Raw genomic sequence first — 27,690 nt, 5'->3', positions numbered from 1 at the left:
TTTGTTTTTATTATTGCCTTGAACCAGAGTTTTATGTTTTTTATTTTTTTGAAATATCTCTCTTAATGATGTCCTTCACAACATGTTGAGCCCAAACAACTAGCTACTGCAAGATTGGACGTCTATTGATCGATATTTTTTAACTTACCAAATATCGAATGGGAAACGGTATTGGGAAACTGAAGTTTTGTTTTGCAGGAGATGTTGGAGAAATATCCAAAAGACGACATGATATTGGCGTAGACCTTATTGATAGTCTTGATAAAGGATTAGGCCATTCTTTTTGCTACATATTGCATGATTCATCATCTAAGAATCATCTTTTTCTAGAAGATTCTTCTTCTTCTTCCGCCACTACAACTATCTCCAGCAATAGCAGTAGTAGCAGCAGCAGTCAAACGACTGCGTTTCGCACCATTTCCGGCGCCTCTATCTCCGCCAACACCTCTACTACGCCTCTGTCCACCGCCCTCGTCGATGTTTCTAATACTTACATTGAGAAGTCGTCGGCTTTTGAGAGCTCTCAGTGGTTTTCTTCCTTTCCTCTTCAGCCAATTCCCCGGAGATCAATCCAATCTATCTGTTCGGGCCCAATTCCCCGAGTTTCCAACTCTGGCTCAGGCCCGTTGGAGAGGGGATTCCTATCCGGCCCGATTGAGCGGAGCTTCAATTCTGGCCCGTTGGAGAATCAGTATGATCAGCAGCTACAGAGGTACAAACCTGAGTCAAGTAAATGGGATTTAGTTAAGAATTTAAAGAAAGTTTTGTCAAGTTCTCTTTTGGGGTATCAAGAAATGAATTTGGCAGAGAATAATAATAATAATGGGGTTAATGTACCTTTGATTAGTGAAAACACTTTGGATGAAGATGATGAGGATAATGGATCATTTCGAAGTCGAAGTGTGCAGTGGGCTCAGGGGAAAGCAGGGGAAGACAGAGTACATGTAGTGATTTCTGAGGAACATGGATGGGTATTTGTTGGAATTTATGATGGTTTTAATGGACCTGATGCTACTGATTTTTTATTGAAAAATCTTTACACGAACGTATTCAAAGAACTCAAGGGATTGCTATGGAATGACAAGTTAGAAACCTCGGAAAATCTCATGTGCAACGATGCAATTATCGTTCAAAATCAAGAATCTGATCAATCAAAGCTTGCAGGTATTGATCATTTAGACGTATTGACGGCGTTATCAGAGGCATTGAGGAGAGCCGAGGCATCATATTTGGAGATAACGGATAAGATGGTGAACGAAAACCCCGAGTTAGCCTTAATGGGATCATGTGTTTTAGTAATGTTGATGAAAGGCAATGATGTTTACTTGATGAATGTTGGAGATAGCAGAGCAGTTTTGGCTCAACATCCTGAACCCGATCGTTCCGTTGGTAATTTGGGACGAATAAATGAGGAGAGTCGAAATAGCATTGATGAATTCTACAGAGTTGTTTCAGACAGAAAACACAATCTGAGTTCTTATCAACTCACTATGGACCATAGCACATCTGTTAAAGAGGTATTGTTGCATTTCTAGTCCAAAAATTTCGATCTTTTGGTGTTTCATGGACTAATACTCATGCTTGTCTGGTAAATTGTTGCAGGAAGTTCTTAGGATTAAAAGTGAGCATCCAAGTGATACTTCTGCTATTAAAAATGATAGAGTGAAAGGTTCTTTGAACATTACTCGAGCTTTTGGTGCAGGCTTTCTTAAACAGGTATTCTTAACGTTCACATTACACTTATCGCGTCTATGATCATAAGTCATAAAAATGCCTAGTATTCCCTTCAAATTATCGAACTTCTTTAAAATCGTTATTCAATTTAACAAGTTGTTGTCGTTGTGTTAATGTCATTTCTACTTGTGTGATATTACAGCCTAAATGGAACAATGGACTTCTAGGGGTCTTCAGAATAGACTACATTGGAAGTTCGCCGTATATCAATTGTATACCATCACTACACCACCATAGACTTGGCCCAAGAGACAGATTTCTCATCTTATCATCTGATGGACTTTATCAATACTTCACAAATGAAGAAGCAGTCTCTGAAGTTGAGACTTTCATGTCTATATTCCCTGAGGGAGATCCCGCGCAACATCTTGTTGAAGAAGTGTTATTTAGAGCTGCAAAGAAAGCTGGTAAATATATATCTGTGCTTGTGAGAATTCGAAGTACTATGATTTCCCAAAGAAATCGAACTAAACTACTTTTGTTCTCCGATTTTGCAGGCTTGGACTTCCACGAGTTGCTAGATATACAACAAGGGGATCGTAGGAAGTACCACGATGATGTCTCAATCATCATCATATCATTCGAAGGAAGGATATGGAGATCATCCATGTAAATCAACTTTATAAAGGAAAACTTTTGTGTAGGGTATTGTAAGTGGCAAAGTGGTCTTACTGCCACGATCCATTGAGATTCGATCCTTTGTTGCTCTAATTCGTCCCCAAAGATAAACGAAGACTTTGGTGCTCTTATCCACACAAAAGAATACACTTAGAAAAGTTCAAACTAGTTTTACTCATTAACATTTGTTACACAAATGATGTTTGTTGTTCAGGGGATTGTAAAGGTGCCAATAAAGTTGCCCCTTTTTCCCTTCAAAAGTAAAATCTTAGGATATTTGTAACAGAATATTGTTCTCATTGTACATATATTCCTAGGTTTGTCTATCACACAACCTGATACCTCAAATAGACTCGATCTTATTGGTCGAAAATTCATTTCTTTTTCTTCATACTTTTGGTCCAGTTTGAGATTATACAAATCTTGTACTTATTTTTTTGAACATATTATAACTTATCCAAGAAGAATCTGTAGGGGGGAATCAATATATTAGAACAATGTACAAGGCATAACGCTAAAAGCAAATTGATATGACGAGGGAATGGTTGAAATAAATTCTAAGTGCTGGTGGAATTCTTTTGCCACTCCAATTATCCATATGTTGTTTTGGGGGGGGGGGGGGGTGTTGTGTGTGTGTGTGGGGGGGGTATATAAATTTCAAAATATAAAAACAATTAATTGTTGGTGGAAGCTTGAACTATACTACTGATTTTGTCTTCCATTTCAAACAGCTTCTTGGTTTACTTTTGTTCATTGTTTAATCATGAATGATCCTAGTAGACCAAAACCTGCCCAATATTGGTCATCACCCATGATTACGAAGTGGATGAAAATAGAGTTACGACTTTCACTAATGAAAGTAGAAGTAAAAAAAATGATAATATATATATAGTCTTAAGGGCATTCAAGATAAAATATATATATACATAAAAAAATTTAGCTTGTCTACACAGTTTAATGTTTCAACAAAGGGTATCGATTGATTCCCCCTCGGAGGCTCAGATAAGTGTGGCTTCGCCCCCTCGAGATCAGACTTTAAATACTAGCATAGACAAAAATGGTAATCGGTGATATTTTCTTATATATGGAAGCCTTAGAACTTCAAATAAGTGGATTCGAAAAATAAATTCTTATCCTAAAGGAATTCAATATATATATATTTTCAAAAAGTATAAATTGTATAATTTTACAATGAAGGATTAAATCCTCTTGAACTCTTATGCCTTCGGCCCTGACTATGCTAAGGGGAGGTCGTAGATACGTGACGAAATAATTAAGATGTGTGTAAATTAGGCTCATAATATTGTAATAAATAAAATAATTGGTCATCACCAATCTGGTTATTATGTTTGAAACTTTGAATTGAAATTAAATACGAACAGATAAGCTGACACCATAGTTCACTAAAAAAAAATTTCTTTTAAATTGAAAGGCCTAGAAAGATCATTAAGAGTAAATGCTCTTGGAATTCAAATTTCAATATCCACTAGAATTCTCCAGTTTAAGAAGACTTTTATTACTACTTAATCTTCTATTACTCCTTAAATGGAAAGTTGTTGGCTGAAAATGGAGATAGTCAATTAATCTCATGATTGCTCCAAATAAATAAATAAAATAAATCAATCTCGTGATTTTTTAATAAACATAACCAATTAAGCTCTTGATTTTCTAAACCTACGCGTTTTCATTTGCTAATCAAATCCACTAATAGAGAAAGAAAATAAAAGAGCCATATAAGTCATAGTTCGTGACATGTGAAATATTAAGAAAGTAGGTGCATATTGATCTAGCTAGAAAAAACGTAAACAGTAGCACCCGACATGTCTCTAAAATATGAGTACTCTCGTCGTTCTATATTAGTTGTCCAATTTATTTTTAAATGCCTATTAGAAAATTATAAATAAGGATAATTTTTCTAATTTATCTCTTAATTTGTTTTAAGAAAATTACAAATTTATTTTACACTTTCAAAAAAGAATTAATTATAAACGTAATAATAATTTTTAAAAACTAATTATATCTAGATTTTGTAAATTGATAAATAATTTTAAACAACTATTTATAATAAAATGGACAATTAATATGTGACAGAGGGAGTAATTGTTATATATACTAAAAGTAATTGTTCTCAATTATTTATCAATTTAAAAAATTAAGAGAGAATCAATTTTTTTTATTTCTGTCCTTGGTATTAGTTATTCTAGAATTAAATGACAAATAATTACTTTCACAGATCACTCTTATTTATCTACTATTTCAAAAATAGATTTTCACTTGTAAACATAATAAGAAAAACTAATTAAATTTTCCATGTTTTACTCTTAACCTTAGTCTAATATTGAACATCAATTAATAATAAAAATATTATAATAAAAGTCCTATATTAATTATTATTTATTAAAAAGGGTGGAGTGAATAAATAAAAATAAACGAAAATAATAATAATAAATATATTAGTCAAATTGATATTTTTTTTAAGTGCCGCGCAAAACCTTGTTAGAATGCATAATGGAACATGACTAGTTCACACGGAACTAAGAAAGTAACAAATGAATTGGTGTTCGGTATTTATATTTGAATTCAATTAAATTTGAATTTATATCAGAAAGTTTCACATTGAGAAAGTAAAATGTTTTTTTAATAAATATGACTTTATATGTGAAAGTACTTAATTCAAAATTTTTAATTAAAAATTAATTTTTTTTTACCCTCCCGATAACTCTGGTTGATTGACTTAAGAGTAGTTGGCCTTTAGGCTGAAGCTACCTGACAAAACGCTTTAATTAGGCAATATTGCTTTTTACAAAATCAAAAAATACAAAAATGGATGGTTGGTTAGTTTTTTTTTTTTTTTATAATACTAGTTAAAGTGTTTCTTAATAATAAATGTACATTAAAATAATATTTTTTATACGCTATATTGTTATAAATATAAAAAAATAAATTATTGTGTGTGCATTATATTATTGAGTATAAATTTTTAAATAAATAACGTAAAAAAATATAAGATAAAAAGTGTACTTAAAGTTAAAGAGGAGCACGTTAACTCACTATCACAATAATAATCATGGAGTAAAATTAAATATAGTAAATGTTTTTCGTGTATCCTCTAGAGTGTGGTTAGGGGCAATCTCAACCTATCATCATCGTCGGCTTGTCAGAACTGGCCGATCTAGCTCACCTTCCACTTTTTGTTTCGGATTAGGATAGAGTTCATGCCAAGGCCATGTTCCTTTGTTACAGAATTAATGGTCAGATACTTGCCTTACTTAATCTCTTTCGAGATAAAGGCTCTTACAGAGGTGAAGGCACCCATCTCACAGAAAATAGTTTTAAAGCTCGCGCTCCACTAAGTGTATAGATTGAGATCCAGTAGAAGTGAGAGTGCCAAATTTTATTTACATTTACATGTTGATGAGAGAAAACCTTAAAACTCTTACCATATACTAATTCTCTTAATATCTTTTATGATATATTTTAGGACTCTAATCACAACGTCAACTTAACCTTCAAAAGCTTTCAAATCGAAGAAAGCTATTTGCAAGACAATTTTAGGATCCAATTGATCTTTGAATCAAATGTTTCATAATTTCATCATATCAAATCTCTTGTGATTAAAATTTTTTCACAATGCTAAAAATCAAGAAACAGGAAAAGACTTGACCTTTAATTGTTATTCATAGTCATGCATCATCAATACTTTTCAGCCGTAAAGAAAAGTAAAGTAAAGATTAGAAGAATGAACAGGGACTAATAAATTGTTGCATTCAAAACATTAACTTAAGATGTTGGAATAATAGATCTTCTCGATCCACCTGTTGAATACTATTCAAGATAGAACAACAATCTTATAACAAAAAAATACTTGTAAATCCAAAAAAATATTGAAATCGAAATAACATAACATCAAGCGGATGCTACCAATTATAAATATTGGCGGCAATAAATTAATTAGATAACAAAAAATCATAATAAGAAAGCATAATATTTGATATGATTTGATCAAGTGACATACATATTAGAATTAAACAAATATTTAAAGCATAAAACTTATGAAGAGAATAATCTTTTGGTAAACAAAACTCAATAGCAATTACATTGTGGATGTTATTCTATTATTATGGGAGAAAAGAATCCTTCATTTATAGAGGTCCAAATTTTTTGCTTCCAATAAAGGATTAATCAAATATGAAAGAGATTATTTCCAACAAGAAAACCTTCCAACAAAAAGATAATTCTAATTATAATAGAAAGCGTTATGGTGTAATTGTAAATCAACAACTTACTAATGAAGAAATCAATTAAAATACTTAACATAAAAAATTAATAGTCCTCAAAAATACTACTTACATAATCTTGGATTCTTTTCAATTGAAGTGCCGTGTAATAAATACCAATTATAATAAAGATATGAATTGTTACAATTTCAATATTTTAAACTTTAGACTTATATTATATATTTTTTCCTTAATTTTTAAAATATATTGCTCTTACAATATATTTTAGGATTCCTTAATTATTAATTCTCCTATCTTACCATATATTTTACTCTTATTAAATATTTTAGGACTTTTTATTTTTTAAAATATATTTTCCTCTTGCCATATATTTAGGATTCCTTACTTTAAAATATTATAAATATAATTAAATAATAAATTTTAAAAAAGAGCGAAAAGACAATTTTATCTGAAGGAGATACTTTTAATGAAGGACAAATAGTTCAAACAATACCGTTAAGACCTTCCCACTTTTAATATAGTATATTTAAATAACATTATTAAAACTTTCACACTTTTAAAATAGTATAGATAGATAAATGGGATGATGGTCGAGTGGTACAGTGAGATGAATGAATACATTCACCATTAATCAAATGTATCATTTCGAATACTGGAATTTTGTAAAATTTTTGTATATTTTTTTGGACGGTTGTTTAGTAAATGGATTTTTTTTTATTTCTTGCGTAACTTATAAACTTCTTAAATCATGATTTAATTTTTTTTCCCTTATCAAATCAAAAAAATTATGAAAAAAATGTCAAACCATATATCACTATATAAAAATTTATAAGTTGTTACAAATATTAGACGATAATTTAATGCTTTATCTATAAGGTACTTAATCAATATATGAACAAACATTAAATTTGAGCTTCAATAGTCTCAAAAAATAATTTCTCTAGAATTATATTTGCACAATTTTTAATCATCGGATAAAATTAATCTAAATAATCTCTAAAAAGGAATAATTGTGTAAATTAATCTCTGATAAAAAATTTGCCTAAAAAAATTCAAATTAATCAAAACAGTGAAATTCTCGTATCAAGTGACCGAATCATAAAGAAAAATGAAAAGGAAAATGAGTTGCATGATGAACATGGAGGGGGGAAATCAGCCACGTGAAAAGTAATTAAGATTAACTTATTGTACAGTTACTTGTGGTTTTGGCAACTCTAATTATATCTTATGAACTTATTAATTCATGAATCATGAACTGCTTTTAAAAAATTAAATAAACAGTCAAACAACTGAAAATAAATAAATAAATAAAATGTTCAAAGTATAGAAGAGTTGGTTTTGATTTTTGGACTATCAACATCACTCACTCGAAAATAATTTTGCTGAAACGTAACGTATTAACAGAGTAATGGTGACGACTGTTTCACCTATAAAAAAGTCTAAAGAAATTTTTTTATACAAAAGTTAAAATTATATTCTATGTTTTTTTTTAGAATTTTAGTAACTCGGTTGATTACGTATGAGATTTTATTTTATTGATAAAAATTCAATTCTTCGCCTCGTAATTCCTCGCCCTATTTAACCCTTCTCCTAAACCCCTAATTTTTTTTATCTGTTTTTTAAATGTTCCTAATTGATCCCAAATATCGGGGGATGGTTGAAACTTTGACTGAATTTACGGCAGAAATTTGGGAACTTCTTAAATATTTGAAATTTTGAAATTATGAGTTCATAATCTAAAATTTATTATATATCCATACTCTCTGTTTAACTCAATAATAACACTCTTTGTTAGAGTTATATACCACAAATACAATAAATTATAATTGAAAAATAAAATAACAAAATGAATAAAAATGTATTAGGCGCGGATATCTCGCTCTCTTTAAAGAGATTTAAGTTCACTGCGGCATAATCTACACCGATCCAGCCGTAATACTCTTGACTTGTCCCCTCCAAAATACAACAACCCAACAATGTCATACAACTCAAACAACTCCGGATTAGTTTAAGAGTCTAAAACTCCATTATCAGAACACCTTCCTTCAACATAATATACTCTCTTTTATATAGTGAATATAGTTGAAAACTTAAAAGATTTTCTTTGTCTCAACTCTCTCTTTCACTGCACTAACCTCAATATAAACACAATATAATACTCTTCCTCTTTTCCACTTTATGTTTTTCTTGTCTTGTATATCTCTTGATCTTCACAACACAAAGAAGACCATCACTATTTATAGTGGAATACTTAATAGGGTAAGTGAATGAGCTATATGCTACATGAGATATAAAAATAGAATAAAGAGTGAAAAAGATAGAGGTTACAAGAGTTATATGGAAAATTATTGGCTCATTTCACCACAACTTAATGTGAGAAGTAATGCACTCCAACGTGCAACAACACATTTTCACGAACATTGGCAATACAATATGAAGCAACTTTAATATATTCTAAATATTAAAATGTTACTCCAACACTCTCCATTGGCAATTGTGCAAATGGGGGTGGAAAGTTTAAAAAAAATGTAAAATTAAAAGTGTTCGCAATTAATTTTAAAATGACATAAAATAGGGAGGTTAGTGAGATTCCAACTCTGAGGAAAGAAAAGAAGTTCGACCATAAATTACAACCACAAATAAAATATGATGAAATTTTTTTATTGGTAAAACGATGTAGGTACAATTTTATTTGTTCCTTGATTATTTTTTTTCCTGAATTTTCTCTGTAATTTGAAGGCAGTTAATAACATATTTCTTAAACGTAGAATGATTTGGACCTCCTTAAGATTTATGTGATCTTCATATAAAGAGGATTTTGTGGATCTTCTCGAAATATCAAGAAGAATTCAACTATATCTTGATCTTTTTATGAATATTGAATATCCCAAAAGTTTATGAAATATTTGAGATATCTCAAAGATATATATTAGTCTTTATATACACATGAGCTAGAATTTAGGATAGATTATTGTTCAAAAACCCTATCTAAAATTAAACTCATCTGGTAGAGTTTTATGAAATTGGACAAAATGCACACTACTATCAAATGATACAACACAAAATGTTGAACAATTGTTAAAGTTAAAAGGTATACTTGTAAGTATTTTTCCTTTTCTTTTCACAATGAATTACAAAAGTTATATTCTCTCGTTGAGATTCTTCAAATAAAAATGTGTTAGAATATATGAAAATATATTCTGACAGATTGTAACACATTGTATATATTTAGTTTCTAATATAGAGATATTTAGTTTATTTAGTTCCTAATACAGTGATATTTAATTTCCTTAATTATATCCTAATTATACTCTTGTATTTGTGTATATAAGCTATTGAGGTTAATGAAATAAATCGAGGGATTAATCTCTTTCATGGTATCAGATTTCTAGGGCACGATCCGACCTTCTTCTTCTTCTCGGATTCCTGCTACCGCCGACCCCTCCTCTCCCTCTTCCTCTCTTCTCAATCACCATGTCTAACTCCAAATCTTCCTTTCATCCTGCTCTTGTTGTATCCAACATTAAGAACCATGTTTCCATCACTCTTGAAATGAAGAACATACAATATTCCACATGGGCGGAACTCTTTAAGATTCATGCAAGATCCCATCGGGTGATTGATCATATTATTCCTCCGGCAGCGGGCACGGAGAAACGGCCTCAACAAGAGGAGGACAAAGAACTGTGGTCCACCTTGGACGCCACCGTTCTCCAATGGCTTTACGCTACTATCTCTCATGATCTTTTGCATACAATTCTTGAACCCGACACCACGGCGATGGAGGCTTGTAATCGCTTGCGTGACATATTCTAGGATAACAAACACTCTCGTGTTGTCACCCTTGAGTACGACTTCACTCATGTCGACATGATAGATTTTTCGAATGTCTCTGCCTATTGTCAACATCTCAAATCTCTGTCGGATCAACTCAAGAATGTCGGCTCCCCGGTTGCTAACGATCGACTAGTTCTTCAACTGGCCTCTGGCCTTACCGAGCCCTACCAAGGTGTGGCCACTCTTATTTGCCAACGTGACCCATTGCCTCAATTTTATCAAGCCCGTTCGATGCTCACTCTTGAGGAGGTTGACCGTGCTAAGAAAACGACCCAAAGCTCCTTCGCTGCCTTAGTTGCTCGCTCGTCCGAGGGTCCTCCTGATGTTCTTGATAATTCCTCTTCCAACCGCAATTCTAATGGTGGAAAAAAGAATCACAACCGAAGCAATAATGGGGGAAAATATCGCGGCAACAATGGTGGTCATGGAGGCGGCAAAAGAACTGCCACCAATGGCAGTAATACAGGCCATGGTGGTCATCTAGAAGGCGGCAACAGCCGCAGCACTAGGCAGCAGTCAGCGGGGCAGAACCCTCCGCCTTATTCTCCATGGGCTGGCGGGCAGCAGTGGTCGTGGATGGCATCATGAGGTCCTTGGGCTATACCACCGTGTCCATATCCTTCAACTTCTTGGTTCCGACCCAATTATGGACAACAGCAGCCACCACGAGCGGGTGTTCTTAGCCCCTAACCTCAGCAGGCCTACACGACAGCCCCTACTCCTACAGACATTGAAGCCGCCATGGATACTCTTAGGATCACTCCTCCAGATGCAAATTGGTACATGGACACCGGCGCCACTTCTCACATGATATCCACACAAGGTAACCTCACGTCTTATTTTAATAAGAGCAATAAACGTGGTATAATTATTGGTAATGGTCAATCAATTCCAATTCATGGCTATGGTCACACGACTTTGTCTTCCCCATGTCCTTCATTGCACTTAAACAATGTCCTTGATGCTCCTCACCTAGTTAAAAATTTGGTGTCTGTCTGCAAATTTACCACTGATAACTCTGTCTCTATTAATTTTGATCCCTTTGAATTTTCTGTGAAGGATTTTCAGACGAGAAGGCTGGTAATGAGGTGTAACAGTCGGGGAGAGCTTTATCCGATCACCAATCCAGTCACTTCACCATCTACTTTTGCTGCTTTGGCACAATCTCTTTGGCATGTTCGTTTGGGTCACCCGGGAGCACCTCTGTTGAATTCCCTTAGGAAGAATAAATTGATTGATTGTAATCCAAGTAGAGATGTTTGTACTTGTCATTCTTGTTCTCTTGGAAAACATGTTAAGTTGCCATTTTATGCTTTGAGTTCTAGCACTTTTATGCCATTTGATGTTATACATAGTGATCTTTGGACATCACCCGTTTTGAGTTCCTCAGGTCATCGATATTATGTCTTGTTTATGGATGATTATTCTAAATTCTTGTGGACGTTTCCTTTATCGCACAAATCACAAACCTTTTCCACATTTTTAACTTTCAAGACATTTATTCGAACTCACTTTGAGCGGGACATCAAGAATATTCAATGTGATAATGACAAGAAATTTGATAATGGCCCCTTTTGGGACTTCTATAGAGCCAATGGTCTGTCATTTCGATTTTCATGTCCTCACACATCTCCTCTAAACGGGAAAGCCAAAAGACAAATCCGTACAATTAATAACATTGTTCGTACCTTATTGGCCCATGCTTCCCTTCCTCCTTACTTTTGGCATCATGCTTTGCAAATGATAACTTATGTTCTCAACATCCTTCCTCATAAACCGGTAAACTATCAATTCCCTGTTCGCATTCTTTATTGAAAAGATTCCTCTTATTCCCATCATCGTGTATTTGGGTGTTTATGTTATCCTCTCATTCCCTCCACACTCATATACAAACTTCAACCCCGATCAACCCCGTTTTTTTTTTTGAAATATCCGTCACATCATCGTGCGTATAAATGTTTTGATTTGTCATCTCAAAAAATCATCATTAGCTGTCACATAATATTTGATGAGACACAATTTTCTTTTGCCAAGTTACATACTCCTCAAAATCACACATATCAATTTTTAGACGATGGACCATCTCCCTATGTGGTTCGTCATTTCACTACCTCCACAAACCTGCCGGATCACCACCTTTCTCCCGCACCGCTGCCCATCTCGCTGTGCCCAACCAACGGCTCTGCCCCCTCACCTGGGCAGATCGCTCCTTCGTTGCCTGCTGGGTCGACCCCAACGTCTTTTTTTGCTCTCCTACCTAGCTCTCCTCCTCCACCCACTCCCGTCTCTCCCTCTAGTCTACCCACCAGTCCTGTTACTAGGAGTCAGCATGAGATCTATAAGCCTAAGAGGTCCTTTAACCTTCGTACATCAGTTTTCAAGTCCCCTCTACCCAGTAACCCTGTGTGTCTGCTCTTTGAAACACTAGAAATAACTATTGAATATTTTTTTCTTTTCTCACTTATTCAATTAAAATATCAATTGAAAAATAGTGATCTTTTAGTAGTTAAAGTTCTACTTTATCTGTTGAAAAAATTAATAATCCACAAAAGTCGTTTTTTAACCCCCAAAAGACGCAAAAAAACATTATTTTTAGAGAAAAACTCCTTCCTATTTTGGGGGATTCAACCTTTTATCTATCTTGACCACAAATGAAAATTAGAACTACATTTAACATTATAGAGTATTGCTCCATTTACAAGAGGTGAATCAAAAAATAAGTAATAGTCACTTGTAATATATTCAAATTTTTGCCTTTTAAAATAGTAAAAAGATCAAATATCAAAAATTAAATCTTTCCAACGGTTTACTTGTGGTAAGGAACAAACTATAGGAACAACACTTTCAAATGAAGTTGTTGATCTCAAGGTTATAGATAAACTCCAGACTAAAATTATGGCAGGTGAGCTTTCACTATTAACGTCGCGATTCCAGAATGCTCACAATAGAGGGAAAAACAAGAATACTCTGGCTGCATACCTTCAACCTGTCTGCCTGAATCATGGTTTCTCATATTTGCATAAAAATCTCCCACAAAGTACAGTCAAATAGAGCATAACATAAGATATCAGTAAACCTGCAGCAACTGGCCTGTCATCATCGAGTAAAATCCATATTATAGCAAGTAGGATTGCATGGAAATGGACAATCAATATGTTTTGCCTCTTTACGGTTGAAGTACCAGTCTCCTACAGCCTCTGCAATTGTCTGCTCAATGATCCGGAAAACGGTTAGTGAAGTTAATGAGGACATGTGTGTATATATTGAGCTTTGGAAAGACTTTTTTCATTTCTAATGAATGAATTCCAGAAGCTTAGTTGAGCAAACTTTCCCAAACTCCATTCCTCCTATTTCTCAGCTTGGATTGAGTTCATCGGTTTAAGCTCGAAGCTATTCCCAAATTACGAAAAAAAATAGACAAGCCAGATATCTACTGCATCGAGTTTTAGATTTCTGCTTGTATGCTATTTTTTTCAAGAGCAATAACTCTCAACCACGGGCTTTAGGAATGCGACATGACTAGTCTTGAGTACTAACTCTCCTTAATATTAGAATAGCTGGCACCTTGCAGTCAATGGTACCACCCTAAATGTGGTGAAACAAATTCATGCTATAAATGAAAGCAAGAAAGGTTGATTAGCTACATCTTCTTAGAGTGGTCTCTGGATATAACAGATATGTGGTCTCAGAAACGGAGAAAAGACTGGAGAAGATATTGATATAGTCTGAAGAAAGAATTGGTGTAAGCTTGTCCTATTCTAGGACATGGTACAAAGCAATTCCGAAATGCACTAGCACGATGAGATCTTGAAGAGAAGGTAGCATTAAATTATTCTAGCCCAACAACAACAGCATACTTAGTGTGATCCTAATCAAATATCCTTTATGTCAAGTTCAAACCTAACATAATTCCTCAAGAAGGCTTTGAAGCAAACTATTTAGCAAAACCCCACCATTTACGGTTACATATGGAGTAAAATATTAGCATAATTGATCTTTAGAAAGATCTAACATAAGCTTTCAGGTCTAACTGCACATTAAGTTAGATGTTCATTAACTTTTCGAGTGTCTCTTACTTTGGTTTCTAACAATTTTAGTTTTCACTGTTGGTGAATGGGTAAAAGGGTGGATCACAGATGGGAACAGTTAATAATTACCTTTCCCATCTACCAACCGCTTATCCATCTTGCTATCTCTAACTGTTAGGTGCATGGTGAACATTGGGTCTGATTTTATCTATTAACAGTATGTGCAACTTACTAAAAGCTATGATGATAAAATTCGAAAAACCTTCAGACCCGTAGATAGAATAAAGGGAAACTTACTTTGTTATTGATTTTTGGAGAACGAGGAGAATGCCATGTCTCAGTAACCCATGTTTGGCAATGTATAAAGCAAGAATTTATGAACATGCCCCCTTCTGGACTTTTGTGAAATCCATCGAGCGTTTTGAGCAAAGAATTTCGGAAATCTGTAGATAATGAATAATTTCATAAGGTGACAACATAGCAAGCATCCTAATCCCTAGACTCCTCAAATGAAAAGCCTGGTTGCGATAACTGCAATTGCTGTTTTTAGATGCAAGTATTCACCTTGCAGGACTTCAAGCTGTTTGGAATTACAGTTGTTGATATTTAGCTTGCATTTGAACCAACTTCGATGTGGATCTGATGAACCAGGTACCAAGATGTTCTGTATCTGGAAGTATAAACAGTAAGTTATTAGAGCATTTAGAAAGAAAAAAATATTAACTAGAAGCTGAAACAACATGGAACGAAAACTTGCCTGCCAAAAATCATATCCTGGTTGAACAACGAAAACAGGGGTCTTTATGTTGCTTATAAATTCTTGAGGGAAAAAACACTGAACAATGAGGCCAACATAAAGTTGCAGTAGAGAAAGGGTGAATTGTAAAAGAATAATTAATGTTAGTATGTCCATTATAAATAGTAAAGGGCACCTTGTAGGGTTCCAATCTTGACGTGCAATCCTTCTTTAAACTTTTTGCCACACCCTGAGAACGATCAAATTGCAATCAGGTTTGAGTGAGAAATTAGAACAAATGCAATCAAGAAACAGGGTACACGAATAAATAGTTGATAACTACAATAGTTGGAAATTGCAATTAAAAAACCAGGTTTATAGGTACTTCATAAACATTGTAATTTGCTCAAACTGCACTTTAGAAATTATGCCACTGATTAGTAACAACATTTTGTTGATCAAGCAGCGGAGATTCAGCAGAAACATTCTTCCATCACCTCTATAGAGAACCAGTAAGAAGAAAACTAAATCACCATTCATATTCATGTGTTCTTATGATGCTTGTACAACTGATGAGGGAAAACACCTTCTTCCCCTTTCCTCACAGAAGTAAAACCTTAAATCATTGCATCACTTATAAAACGTTTTGCAGTCTTTTCCCTTTCTGGGATCTCTTTATATATATATATATATATATAATGAATCCCTTTCTGGGATTTCTATTTGGTTCAGAAGTAGAAATCGAGTTGTATCAGGTTTCAAGCTACATTTACCCATTACATGGTCCGGTCCTTTCCTAGACCCGCACATAGCAGGAGCTTAGTGCACCGAGCTGCCCTTTTTTATATAAATCTTAGGACCTTCATAATTCTTAGTAGAATGTACCATGTACAAAACTTATCATACACACTACAAACAGTTTGTAGGACAAACAATTAAGTTAGTTACAGACTTTCTCAGTTAGACCTCTCGAGATTCTGATTCAACAATATCCATTTGCACCATAAAAAATGCATAAAAACCACTTCTAATTTTCTATTCCATTTCTGTTGGTCATATGCAACAAATTATGAAATGAAACTGTTTCAACTATTCAATTCCAAGTTGAATTGTGTTTTCCTCGTATTTTTACATCAATAATTTCTCCATCAACATACATTTAGTAACTCCCATCTAATTACACCTTAAGGATCATTCATCACATTGGAATATGACCAGGTTCTAAAAGGAAGATGGAATAAATATGTTGAGACAACCGATCACAAACACAGAAGGAAAAAAAGCATGCGCACAAAAAAAAAAAAAAAAAAACTAAAACAGAAAATTAGCTTCTGTAGTAATAGAAAAAACCTGGAGGTTAACGACATCTTGATAAAATCGCTCAATGGTGGGACTTCCAGCAACATCCTTTCTGAAATAGTGAAAGCAATAATAGACTTAAGAGTTGATTCAAATTTGGACTACATGCTTAAGAAACCTAACAGTTCTTTGAATGGGTACAACTCTACTTTATTGGAGGTGAAATTGTCCATCTCATTTTACAAATCTTAGTGCAAACTTTTCGACAAAAGGTATCTTCTTCAATATTTGATTAGAGTCTGTATTTAAAGGAAAAGGTAACTCTTTCGTACAAAATGATCAACATACCAAGATGTTCCATAGTTTCCTCCAGCCCCAGTTAGTCATATATTTTCTTCATTGAAATTTTGTCACCTATTACAGTATGAGATTCCGATCTATTATGGTGAGCCAGTCCTCACCTATTATTAAGTTTTTAGCATGAGAGTTTGCACCTTTAATTTTTTTTTCAGTTGTCGGCATATGAGCTCATTCAGCATTTCAAACTCCACCCTTTCCTGGCTATCTTTGGAGTACTATTTAAAAGCTTAAAGGTATTGGCACATCTATTTACCTAATTTTTAGCAGTAACTGGTGCTTTTTATTTAGTTTTCTCAGTTGCAGGCATATTAGCTCATTCATTAGCTAATATTTCATTATTTCCTGGCAATCTTTTACAATGAATAACTAAAGAATTGATTAATACCATCAATTTTCTTCCTATAACTTTCTTATTCCAAAATCACGTTCTAGCTTTGAAAGTATACCTTCTTCCAGGAACAGGTATATTAATCATGTTTGAGAGTCAAGATCCAGAAATAGATATATTAGTGATTGGAACGTTTATATGCACAGTGTTATCTAGGAGACATACTCATTAAGGAAAAAACCTGCATCAACAAGGCATTTGACATTGGCATCCTTGGGTAAAATCTCTCGGAAGTCATCACAATGTATGAGAGTTGCCAAACCTCCAGCGGAACATCCCGAAAGAAGTGCCTGCAAAGTTAGACATAAAAAGGTGCAAGTCTTGGACTTCTAGGTGACAAGGTCCAGTACTCCAATAAAAGCAATAACAACCTTTTTTCTAATGAAGAAAAAGAAGTAATCACCTCTTGGTGCACTTAGAAAGATACGGTATATTGATTAGAACTATAAATTCAGAATGGTGTACTTTTTGAATTGAAAATCTGTTAGATATTACAATACTACTTCAGAACAAACGAAAGAAATTCACTGAAAAAATTAGGGGGTGGGGGGTGGGGGAGAGGACAGAGCAAAACGTTTTATCTAACTGAGAATTGAAAAAACTAAAAATTGAATGAGACAAAGAGAAAAAGAATACCTTTTTAGCATTAGAAAGTCCTATTGACAAGAGTTCATCCATTACTGCTTCCCAAATAACCTGGCCTCTGAAGAAGAATTTTGTTCCATTCTGCCATAAATGAACAGAAACATAGGTACTCAATGCTTTCTTTGCCTTCTTTTCCTCATCTTCTTGATGCATGTCATGGAAAAACACAACCTTCATAGTCTTTAATAAACGTTCCATGAACTTACTTTAAATTCACTGTCTGGGTGTCCAGAAAAGGATCCGCCGTCGCAATAGCGTATCTTGACCTTGTTCCAGTCGAAGAAATCTGAATAAAGTCAAATTGGCCAAACAAGAGCATACGATCCCTTAATGAAGCAAAATTTCATTTAAAACAAAAATAAGTCAAATACTAATACCTACTTTTTGTCAAAAGTGATACTAATTCTCATCAACAAATACGAAAAGAAAAACTATGTGGTAAGTATTGACAGTCAAGAAGGAAAAGTATTCAAGTAAGTTCCTATTATTCCTCTTGGCAAACATGAACTTCTGTAGATGGTTAATTCATTATCAACAGAAAAATATAAAATGATGAGCTATCTAGTGTACTTGCAAACTTGATGTCTTCGTTTCGTAAATGAAACTGCTGGAGGATCCAAACTTTAAGATAACACAATTATTAACATAATGAAAATTTGCTAGCAAGATTATAATGATAACAATCATTGAATGCACTATATCAAGGAGTTAAGTCATTTTATTTGTTTTGAGGTTTCAATAAAGGCATCAAGAAGATGCTAACAGATCCACAATGGATTTTAAAAAGGTAGAGTTAGCTCCAATACAAATCAGCTAGGATATGCTCATGGAGCTAACAAAATCTAAAAACTGAACGGAAGGAGTCAATTGTTTTTTCTTTTCGATAAATATCAAGAGGGTAATCCTTAAATTGCCCTTACAGTTGCTTACCCGGATTTCGTGATGGGTCAGAGCTCAAAATCCCAAAAAACTGAACTTCATGCTCCATGAACCTTGAGGAGCCCAATTTCATTGTCTGGCGAAAAGAACATGTTTCTATTGAGTTACACCAGCCTCCACCCTGCAATGCAAGATCAACACAAAATCATAAGTCAACAAAGAAAAGGGAAAGAGCAAACTAGAATATTGACATATCGCATTTGCAGGATAATGTTGTGTGCTTGGCTACTACTTCTCCATTAACTAAGCTCAACACATCAAAAGATAGAGAACATGTCCCTTTACTTATGGCTGGATTTTTCTTTTTCATGAGAATATTTTTTGTTTGTGGGAACGATATGACTCGACCCCAATACCTCTACCTATTCGGATACTATGTTGAAGTGTTTTACCACTCTATTAAAGAATTTAAGAATTACAAGGGACATTTTTTACTATTGCGAGCAACATGATGAAGTTAATTAAGAGTTGATTGCATATATGGACACTCAACTATTGGAAATGGTGCAACAAAATCACTTTCTTTATTTTGCAACAAAAAAGTCAGTCAACTATTGTAGATAAAGTAAGAAAGTCCTTTTTTAAAATTTATAACAGAAAAGTCACTTTCCGGATACATGCAAGTCACACCAGATATAACACACCAAATCTATTCTTAGTCAGAAAGTAATTTCTGGTAACAATTTGATGACATGGCACACAATGTTTGAAGAAAAGGAAACATAAAATGCAACCATTTTAACCAATATAGTTCTATCGACCCACGAAACTGACTGCCTTACCCTTCTTTTATCTGTACAAAAACCAAAAGAACTGATTTCTGAAGAGTATACAGATCCCTTTACCCCCATAATCAAGCTCAGAAGCCAAAGCAGAAAACATACATCTCAATGACCAATATACTATCCTCCAAACTAGTGACCTCAACCCACCTCTTGCATATCTCTATCCACTTAAACTTTAAACTTAAACGTCCTTTCGCTCATGTAAAAATCAAATTCCTCATTAAATTCAACATCCCCATTGTATCCAAGATCATCTTCAAAATCAATACTCAAATATTAGTCAACCATCAACAAGTCCACACAAGACTTAACAAGAAGCATTTTATCTACTAATTCAGGCAATGACACATCACCCAATTTAACAAGCAACTCTCCCAGTATTATCAACAGCATAAAAGTTCCCATCTTTGAGAATAACATCATTCTAAGGAAAAGAAAAGTCATCAACAATGGACCACTTTGTATCACCAAATCTATATATGACCAATTTCTCATAAATATGAATTTTTTGGAGTGCACACCCATCTTTTTTCAAACACACTATGACTTTTTCCATGTAAGACGGGTCTGATTCATGAGTCTAATAGTCCTACATTGGTTGAAATGATCGGGATTTATGTTTTTTTATTCTTTTGGCTTCAAACATTGTGTCACATCATTAAATTGTTAATGCAAACACATCTTCCGGCTAAGAGAATATTTGTGGTGATATAGCAATACTAGAGTGACTTTTAGTTGATTGACTTTTTGTCGCAAAATAAAATTAAAAAAAGTGACTTTGTTAACTCATTTCAGCAGTTGATCAACAACAACAACATACCCAGTAGTCCCATAAGTGGAGTCGGGACACCGTAAGATATAGGCAAATCATACCCCTAGTTTCGAGAGTTAGAGAGACAGTTTCCGATACCTTACTCTCAAAAGAAAAGTTTTTGAATCAAAACAAAATACAATAGCAAAATAGCAAGATAGAAAGCACATTCCAACAATTGATCAACTCGGTTAAATTTTAAATAAAAGCTAACCTCAATGTGAAGAACCCATTTATCAAACCCAGATCCAAAACCCTTCTGCAAATGATACCCAGGTAAGCTTCCATCTAAACAAACTGCAAAAAATCACAAAAAAAATAAATCTGCCCCACTTCACTATTCAATTTGAACTCGCTCACATATCCGATTATACTAAAAAGAAAGAAAAATTTAAAACTAACAAATTGAAGTCAGCGAAACAAAATCTGGAAGAAAGAGAAAATTACAGGCAGATTTCTTTTGGGCATTGCTTAAAGGGGTAAAGGTTATCAAATCGTTAGGAGTCGTCGTTGAATTATTAGAGTATCTGTGAGAGTGGGAGATGAAGGAAAGTGTAAAAGTTAGAATAGCTAATGAAGCTGCTGCAATAGTCCACTCTCTTCTTGTCAATTTTCGCCACCATTTTAGTCCTTGAAATCTATGATTCGCCATTTTTTTGCTCAACTTTTTCTGATTTGGGATCAATAGATTTTGGCACTGAGCATTTGAGCTGCTTATTTGTTTTTTTCTTTTGTTGGTTGGGCTTGGGTAGGTGAAGGTCAATGGGTAACTGAATTTTTTTTTAAAAAAAAACTGCATACACACTTCACGACTATATATACTATTATTACTTATATTTTTAAAATATTACTGCCTGTTAAATTATTGTGGATGTCACATCTAAGTGGGACCCACCCACTTGGCTATTTGTCAAATTGGGCAACTAATTGCCCTATCTTCTCACCTTATAAATATGCACAAGTTTGTGCAAAATGTAAGAGAATATATAGATGGCAATTCTTGATTTTCTCGGTTCTATTTCTCTTCTTCTCTATTACTTTCTCCTCTTTATTTTATTAAGCTAGTATATTTTACAACACGTTATCAGCACGAGGCTCCAACTAATTTTTCAAGATAACAAAAGTGGTATAAGAGTTTTATTTAATTTTATTTTTATAAAATGACAAATATTTCTAAAATTGAATTTACTGCTCTTGATATTTCTGGAAAAGACTACTCCTCATGGGCACTAGATGCCGAAATTCATCTTGAATCGATGGGTCTGGCAGACACCATCAAAGATGATAATCAGGCATCTAGTCAAGACCGTGCAAAAGCTATGATTTTCCTCCGCCACCATCTTGACGAGGGTCTTAAATTACAATATCTTACATTAAAAGATCCCTTGAAATTGTGGAAAAATTTAAAAGAAAGGTATGACCACCTGAAGTTGGTCATGCTTCCACAAGCACGTCATGACTGGTTAAATCTGAGACTAATGGACTTTAAAAATATAACTGAATATAATTCTGCTTTATTTCGAATTATAGCTCAGTTAACTTTATGCGGAGATGAAATCACGGAACAAGATAAACTTGAAAAAACATACTCCACATTTCCACCCGCGACTATGTTCTTGCAGCAGCAATATCGCGAAAAAGGCTTTACAAAATATTCTGAATTATTATCTCACTTACTTATTGCTGAACGTCATAATGAATTATTAATGAAAAATCATGATAGTCGGTCTGTTGGTTCTTTGCCACTCCCTGAAGTGAATCAGGCAAATTCTAACCAACGAAAAAGAGGCCATGGCCCCAGTCGTGGTCGTGGTCGTGCTCGTAGTCAAAGAAGAAATTTTAATCATGATGCTCGGCTGACACCGAGAAATAATCAGTAATATAAAAGGCAGTGTAAAAAGCTAGAAGCTTTACCGAAGAATAATTAAGAAACAATATGTCATAGATGTGGAGGTGTGGGGCACTGGTCGTGAATTTGCCGGTCATCAAAGCGCCTTGTTCAGCTATATCAAGCATCTCTGAAAAGGGCAGAAAATAATCCAGAGACAAATTTTATCTCTGAAGATAATATTGAGCCCATGCATTTGGATGTAGCTGATTTCTTTAATTTTCCAGAAGTAAATATGAATGTTGATAAGCCCGATAATATTTAAACAATTCTCTTTATTGTTGTATGTATTAAATATTATGTTTGTATTTTTTTAGATCCATGTAATAAAATAAAATTTTGTATAATAAATTATGTATTAATTATAATATTTACTTTCTTTCTTTGTGAAGAAAATATGGAAATGCCTTAAATCTTATTTGGATCAATGATAAATCACGAAGATATTTGTGTAATTGATAGTGGAACAACCCATGCTATATTTAAAGACGAGAAATATTTTTCCAATTTACTTAGAAGAAAAGCTAATGTTACTACAATTTCTGGTAATTCAAAAATGATAGAAGGCTCCGGAAGAGCTACTATAATTCTACCTAAGGGGACAAAAAATATTATAGAAGATGCACTATTTTCTTCTAAATCCCCAAGAAACTTGTTAAGTTTTAAAGATATCCGCAGAAATGGATATCATGTTCAGACATTAAATGAAATGAATATTGAATATCTTGGTATAACCAAGAGTGTCTCAGGCCAGAAATATATTTTGGAAAAATTACCAACTCTGTCATCTGGCCTATATTATGCAAAAATTAGTGCAATTGAAGCAAATATGATCGTAAACCAGAAGTTTATTGATCCAAATATATTTGTGCTATGGCATGATCGAATAGGTCATCCTGGATCAATAATGATGAGACGAATTCTTGAAAATTCAACTGGACATCCTTTAAAGAACCAGAAGATTCTTACAAATGATGAATTTTCATGTGCTGCTTGTTATCAAGGCAAATTAATTGCCAGACCATCGACCCTGAAGGTCGGTATCGAATCTCCTAGATTTTTAGAGCGTATACATGGAGATATATGTGGCCCTATTCATCCACCTAGTGGATTGTTTAGATATTTTATGGTCCTAAGAGATGCATCATCTAGATGGTCTCATGTGTGCCTGTTATCATCTCGCAACCTGGCGTTTGCGAAGTTGTTAGCACAAATAATCAGATTGAGAGCGCAATTCCCAGATTATCCAATTAAGGCCATTCGCCTTGATAATGCTGGAGAATTTACATCCCAAGTATTTAATGATTATTGCTTATCAATTGGGATAAAAATTGAACATCCTGTTGCTCATGTTCATACTCAAAATGGCCTTGTAGAGTCATTTATTAAACGCCTACAATTGATAGCAAGACCTCTACTAATGAAAACAAAATTGCCAATTACTGTTTGGGGTCATGCTATCTTACATGCAGCAGCACTTGTCCGTCTCAGACCGACACATTATAATAAATACTCTCCATCGCAATTAGTATTTGGTCATGAACCAAATATAGCCCATTTAAGAATTTTTGGTTGTGCGGTATATGTGCCTGTAGCACCACCACAACGTACAAAAATGGGCCCTCAACGAAGGTTGGGCATATATGTTGGGTTTGACTCACCCTCCATAATTCGATACCTTAAACCGTTGACTGGAGATTTATTCACTTCTCGATTTGCAGATTATCGGTTTGATGAAACAATTTTCCCGCCATTAGGGGGGAGAGAAAAAGGAACCCGAAAAAGAAAAAGAAATTGCGTGGAAAGTTTCATCACTATCAAATTTTGATCCACGTACCCGCACATGTGAACAAGAGGTCCAGAAGATCATCCACTTGCAGACAATAGCAAATCAAATGCCAGATGCATTTACTGATTTGAAACGGATAACTAAGTCACATATCCCTGCAGTGAATGTACCTATCCGGATTGATGTCCCAAAAGGACCATCTACAAGTATCATAGCTTCTGAATCCCAAACACGCCAGAAGCGTGGTAGACCGTTGGGTTCAAAGGATACAAATCCTAGAAAGAGAAGCGCGAGAAATAATAATGATGATACTACAAAAGAACCTCCTGAAGAAGGTCAAGATTTGAGTAATCCTGATATTCCTGAAGAATCAGTGAACCCGAGACTCAAGTGAATGAAGAACTTTCAATAAGTTCTACCGGTGATTAGATAAATTTAGATCGATCAAAAATTACGGTGGATAATGTTTTTGCATATAATGTTGCAATTAACCTTATGCAAGATAGTGAAAGTCTTGAACCTAAATCCGTCGAAGATTGTCGACGTAGATGTGATTGGCCAGAATGGCAAAAGGCAATTCAATCAGAATTAGACTCACTTGCTAAACGTGAGGTTTTTGGACCTGTAGTCCAAACCCCTGAAGGTGTAAAACCAGTTGGCTATAAATGGGTTTTTGTTAGAAAACGAAATGAGAGAAATGAAATTGTAAGATATAAGGCACGCCTTGTTGCACAAGGATTCGCTCAAAGACCCGGAGTCAACTATGAAGAAACATATTCACCTGTTATGTATGGAATAACATTTCGATATCTCATCAGTTTAGCTGTACATAAAAATCTTGAAATACACCTAATGGATGTGGTTACAGCTTACCTTTATGGTTCACTTGATAATGAAATTTACATGAAAATCTCAGAAGGATTAAAATTGCCTGAAGCATGTAAAAAGTCTCGGGAAGTATACTCAATAAAACTCCAAAGATCATTATATGGTCTGAAACAATCGGGGCGCATGTGGTATAATCGCCTAAGTGAGTACTTAATAAATGAAGGTTATATTAATGATGTTATTTGTCTATGTGTTTTTATTAAGAAAACGGAATCAGAGTTTGTTATACTCGCCGTTTATGTTGATGACATAAATCTCATTGGAACCCCTGAAGAGGTCCAAAAGGCAATTGAATATCTAAAGAAAGAATTTGAAATGAAAGACCTTGGAAAGACAAAACTTTGTCTAGGTCTGCAAATTGAACATTTAGCAGACGGAGTTTTTGTCCATCAATCTGCCTACACTGAGAAAAATCTTAAAAAGATTTTACATGGACAAAGCACATCCATTAAGTACTCCAATGGTTGTTTGATCACTTAAAGTGGAAAAAGATCAATTTCGACCTCCAGAAGAGGATGAAGAAATTCTTGGTCCTGAAGTATCATATCTCAGTGCTATTGGTGCACTTATGTATCTTGCTAACGCAACTAGACCTGACATAATATTTTCTGTTAATTTGTTAGCAAGGTATAGTTCATCCCCAACGCGAAGGCATTGGAACGGTATCAAATATATTTTGCGATACCTGAATGGTACTATTGATATGGGTTTGTTTTATACTAACAAAGGTTGCGCAGACCTTATTGGTTATGCAGATGCAGGTTATTTATCAGACCCACATAAAGCTCATTCTCAGACAAGTTATTTGTTTACACATGGAGGGACTGCTATATCATGGCGATCTACAAAACAGTCCATTGTTGCTACTTCTTCAAATCATGCTGAAATAATAGCAATTCATGAAGCAAGTAGAGAATGTGTGTGGTTGAGATCGATGATAAAGTTCATCAAAGAAAGATGTGGTCTAGAAAATAATGTTAAAATACCCACAATTATATTCGAAGACAATGTCGCGTGCATAGCTCAATTGAAAGGTGGCTTCATAAAAGGAGACAGAACGAAACACATTTCACCAAAATTATTCTTCACACATGATCTTCAGAAGAATGGTGAAATTGATGTACAACAAGTTCGTTCAAGTGATAATCTTGAAGATTTATTCACAAAGGCATTACCAACATCAACTTTTGAGAAGCTAAGGCATAAGGTTGGAATGCGCCGTCTCCAAAATATCAAATGAAGCTTTCATCAGGGGGAGTAAATACGCGTTGCACTCTTTTTTCCTTAACCAAGGTTTTGTCCCACTGGGTTTTCCTGGTAAGGTTTTTAATGAGGCAGCAATTAAGACGTATTACTAGATGTGTGTACTCTTTTTTCCACTGAATTTTTTGTAGTAAGGTTTTAACAAGGCACCTTACACGTGGACATCCAAGGGGAAGTGTTAAAAAGCAAGTTGGATTGAATGTCCACTAGCCTACTTGCATTTAATTTTCTTCATGTGGGGCCCACTAAAAGTGGGCAACTTGCCCACAATCACTTCTTATTCTCCTATAAATTCTTACCCTTGTACACAGAATTTGATACACCAACACGGAAGAATTTCTTTTCCTCGTCTGCTCTCCTTTTAATTCTCTTATCCTCTCCATTTTGTTTGCTCAATTTAGTGTATTTTACAACATCCATTACTTTATAAAAGCATGCATTATTTTATGAAGACATCACATGGTGGAGGAATCATTTCACATTAAATATTGATCATCCATATTGTATGATTACAATAGAAAAGGGTTAATGTATGAATCATCAACTACACAAGCAATTGTCTTGTAAACAATTGAAAAGAAAGAAGAAAGGAAACAAAGATGGACAATTCATCCAACACCTAGCCGAAAGTAGGAGAAAAAGAAATGATTTTTTTGTGTAAAGTTAATGGAGTGACTCATTGTCTTGAGTGGAGAATGTGACCACCTTTTAGGCATCATAGTTTAACCAAAATATGACTAAGGATATCAGAAAATACATTCATTTCAACTACACAACACAAAGAAAGAAAACTTAGAACCTAGAGAGAGAGAGTCTTGACCAAATGGGCTGATTTTTGAGGTCTTTGAGTTTTGATCCAAAAATTATTTTTCAAGGTGTTTCAACCCTTGGAATGTCCCTAGAAACGTGAAGACAGTCATTGGAGCAACAAGAACCATTTTCATTTCAATTCACAAACTCTAGCCAAGTTGAAAAGTCAAGTTGTCAAGGTAAGATCTAACTTTCTTTTTCATGTATCAAGGGTGATGTAGATGTGTAAATATAAGTTGTATGTATGTAATAAGGTTTGTTGATGTGGGAACATGATAATAACCATGATTTTATAGGTGTTGGTATTGAAGTATGGTTGTAACTTGATAAACATGAATTGCATGCATAAAATCGTGAACGTTCATGTTGGAATATTGTTGTGGCCGTGGGGACTGTTTTAGTGGCATTGATGGACTGATTTTCTTTAATAATTATGATAGTTACTATCATATATCTCATGGTAAAAATAATAATAAGAATTGGAAGGTTAGAGGTGAAGTTGTGTTAGTATGAAAATAATTGAATCTAAGATTCTATGTGAGTGATGTTGAAGCATGTTGAAACCGTGTGTGGACTGTTTAGTGAGGAAGTTAGTGAACTGTTTTTACTTGATATTTTGATTGTTATTATCATG

At 34.2% G+C, this 27,690-nt stretch overlaps 2 protein-coding genes and 1 pseudogene across 2 annotated transcripts; 2 read left to right on the top strand and 1 right to left on the bottom strand.

Annotated features, from left to right (window-relative positions):
* On the top strand, positions 1–2,886 carry LOC129876612 (probable protein phosphatase 2C 4). The gene is made up of 4 exons (XM_055952089.1): positions 1–1,517; positions 1,603–1,716; positions 1,877–2,141; positions 2,232–2,886. Exons 1-4 carry the CDS (start codon positions 159–161, stop codon positions 2,345–2,347), a joined length of 1,854 nt encoding a protein of 617 aa, XP_055808064.1. The 5' UTR covers positions 1–158; the 3' UTR covers positions 2,348–2,886.
* Positions 2,887–10,066: 7,180 nt separating this feature from the next.
* On the top strand, positions 10,067–11,015 carry LOC129875580 (uncharacterized; annotated as a pseudogene).
* Positions 11,016–13,079: 2,064 nt separating this feature from the next.
* Positions 13,080–21,189, bottom strand: LOC129876551 (pectin acetylesterase 5-like). Its single transcript, XM_055952010.1, has 12 exons — positions 20,866–21,189; positions 20,633–20,715; positions 18,814–18,943; positions 18,090–18,169; positions 17,875–17,964; positions 17,404–17,528; positions 16,542–16,602; positions 15,388–15,441; positions 15,213–15,290; positions 15,020–15,125; positions 14,753–14,898; positions 13,080–13,634 (listed from the first exon to the last, which is right to left on the bottom strand). Exons 1-12 carry the CDS (start codon positions 21,068–21,070, stop codon positions 13,524–13,526), a joined length of 1,269 nt encoding a protein of 422 aa, XP_055807985.1. The 5' UTR covers positions 21,071–21,189; the 3' UTR covers positions 13,080–13,523.
* Between the last annotated feature and the right edge of the window lie 6,501 nt (positions 21,190–27,690).

This window comes from Solanum dulcamara, chromosome 12 (assembly GCF_947179165.1).
Source record: "Solanum dulcamara chromosome 12, daSolDulc1.2, whole genome shotgun sequence".
NCBI classification, from domain to species: Eukaryota; Viridiplantae; Streptophyta; class Magnoliopsida; order Solanales; family Solanaceae; genus Solanum; species Solanum dulcamara.
This window is presented reverse-complemented; position numbering and strand designations above follow the sequence as displayed.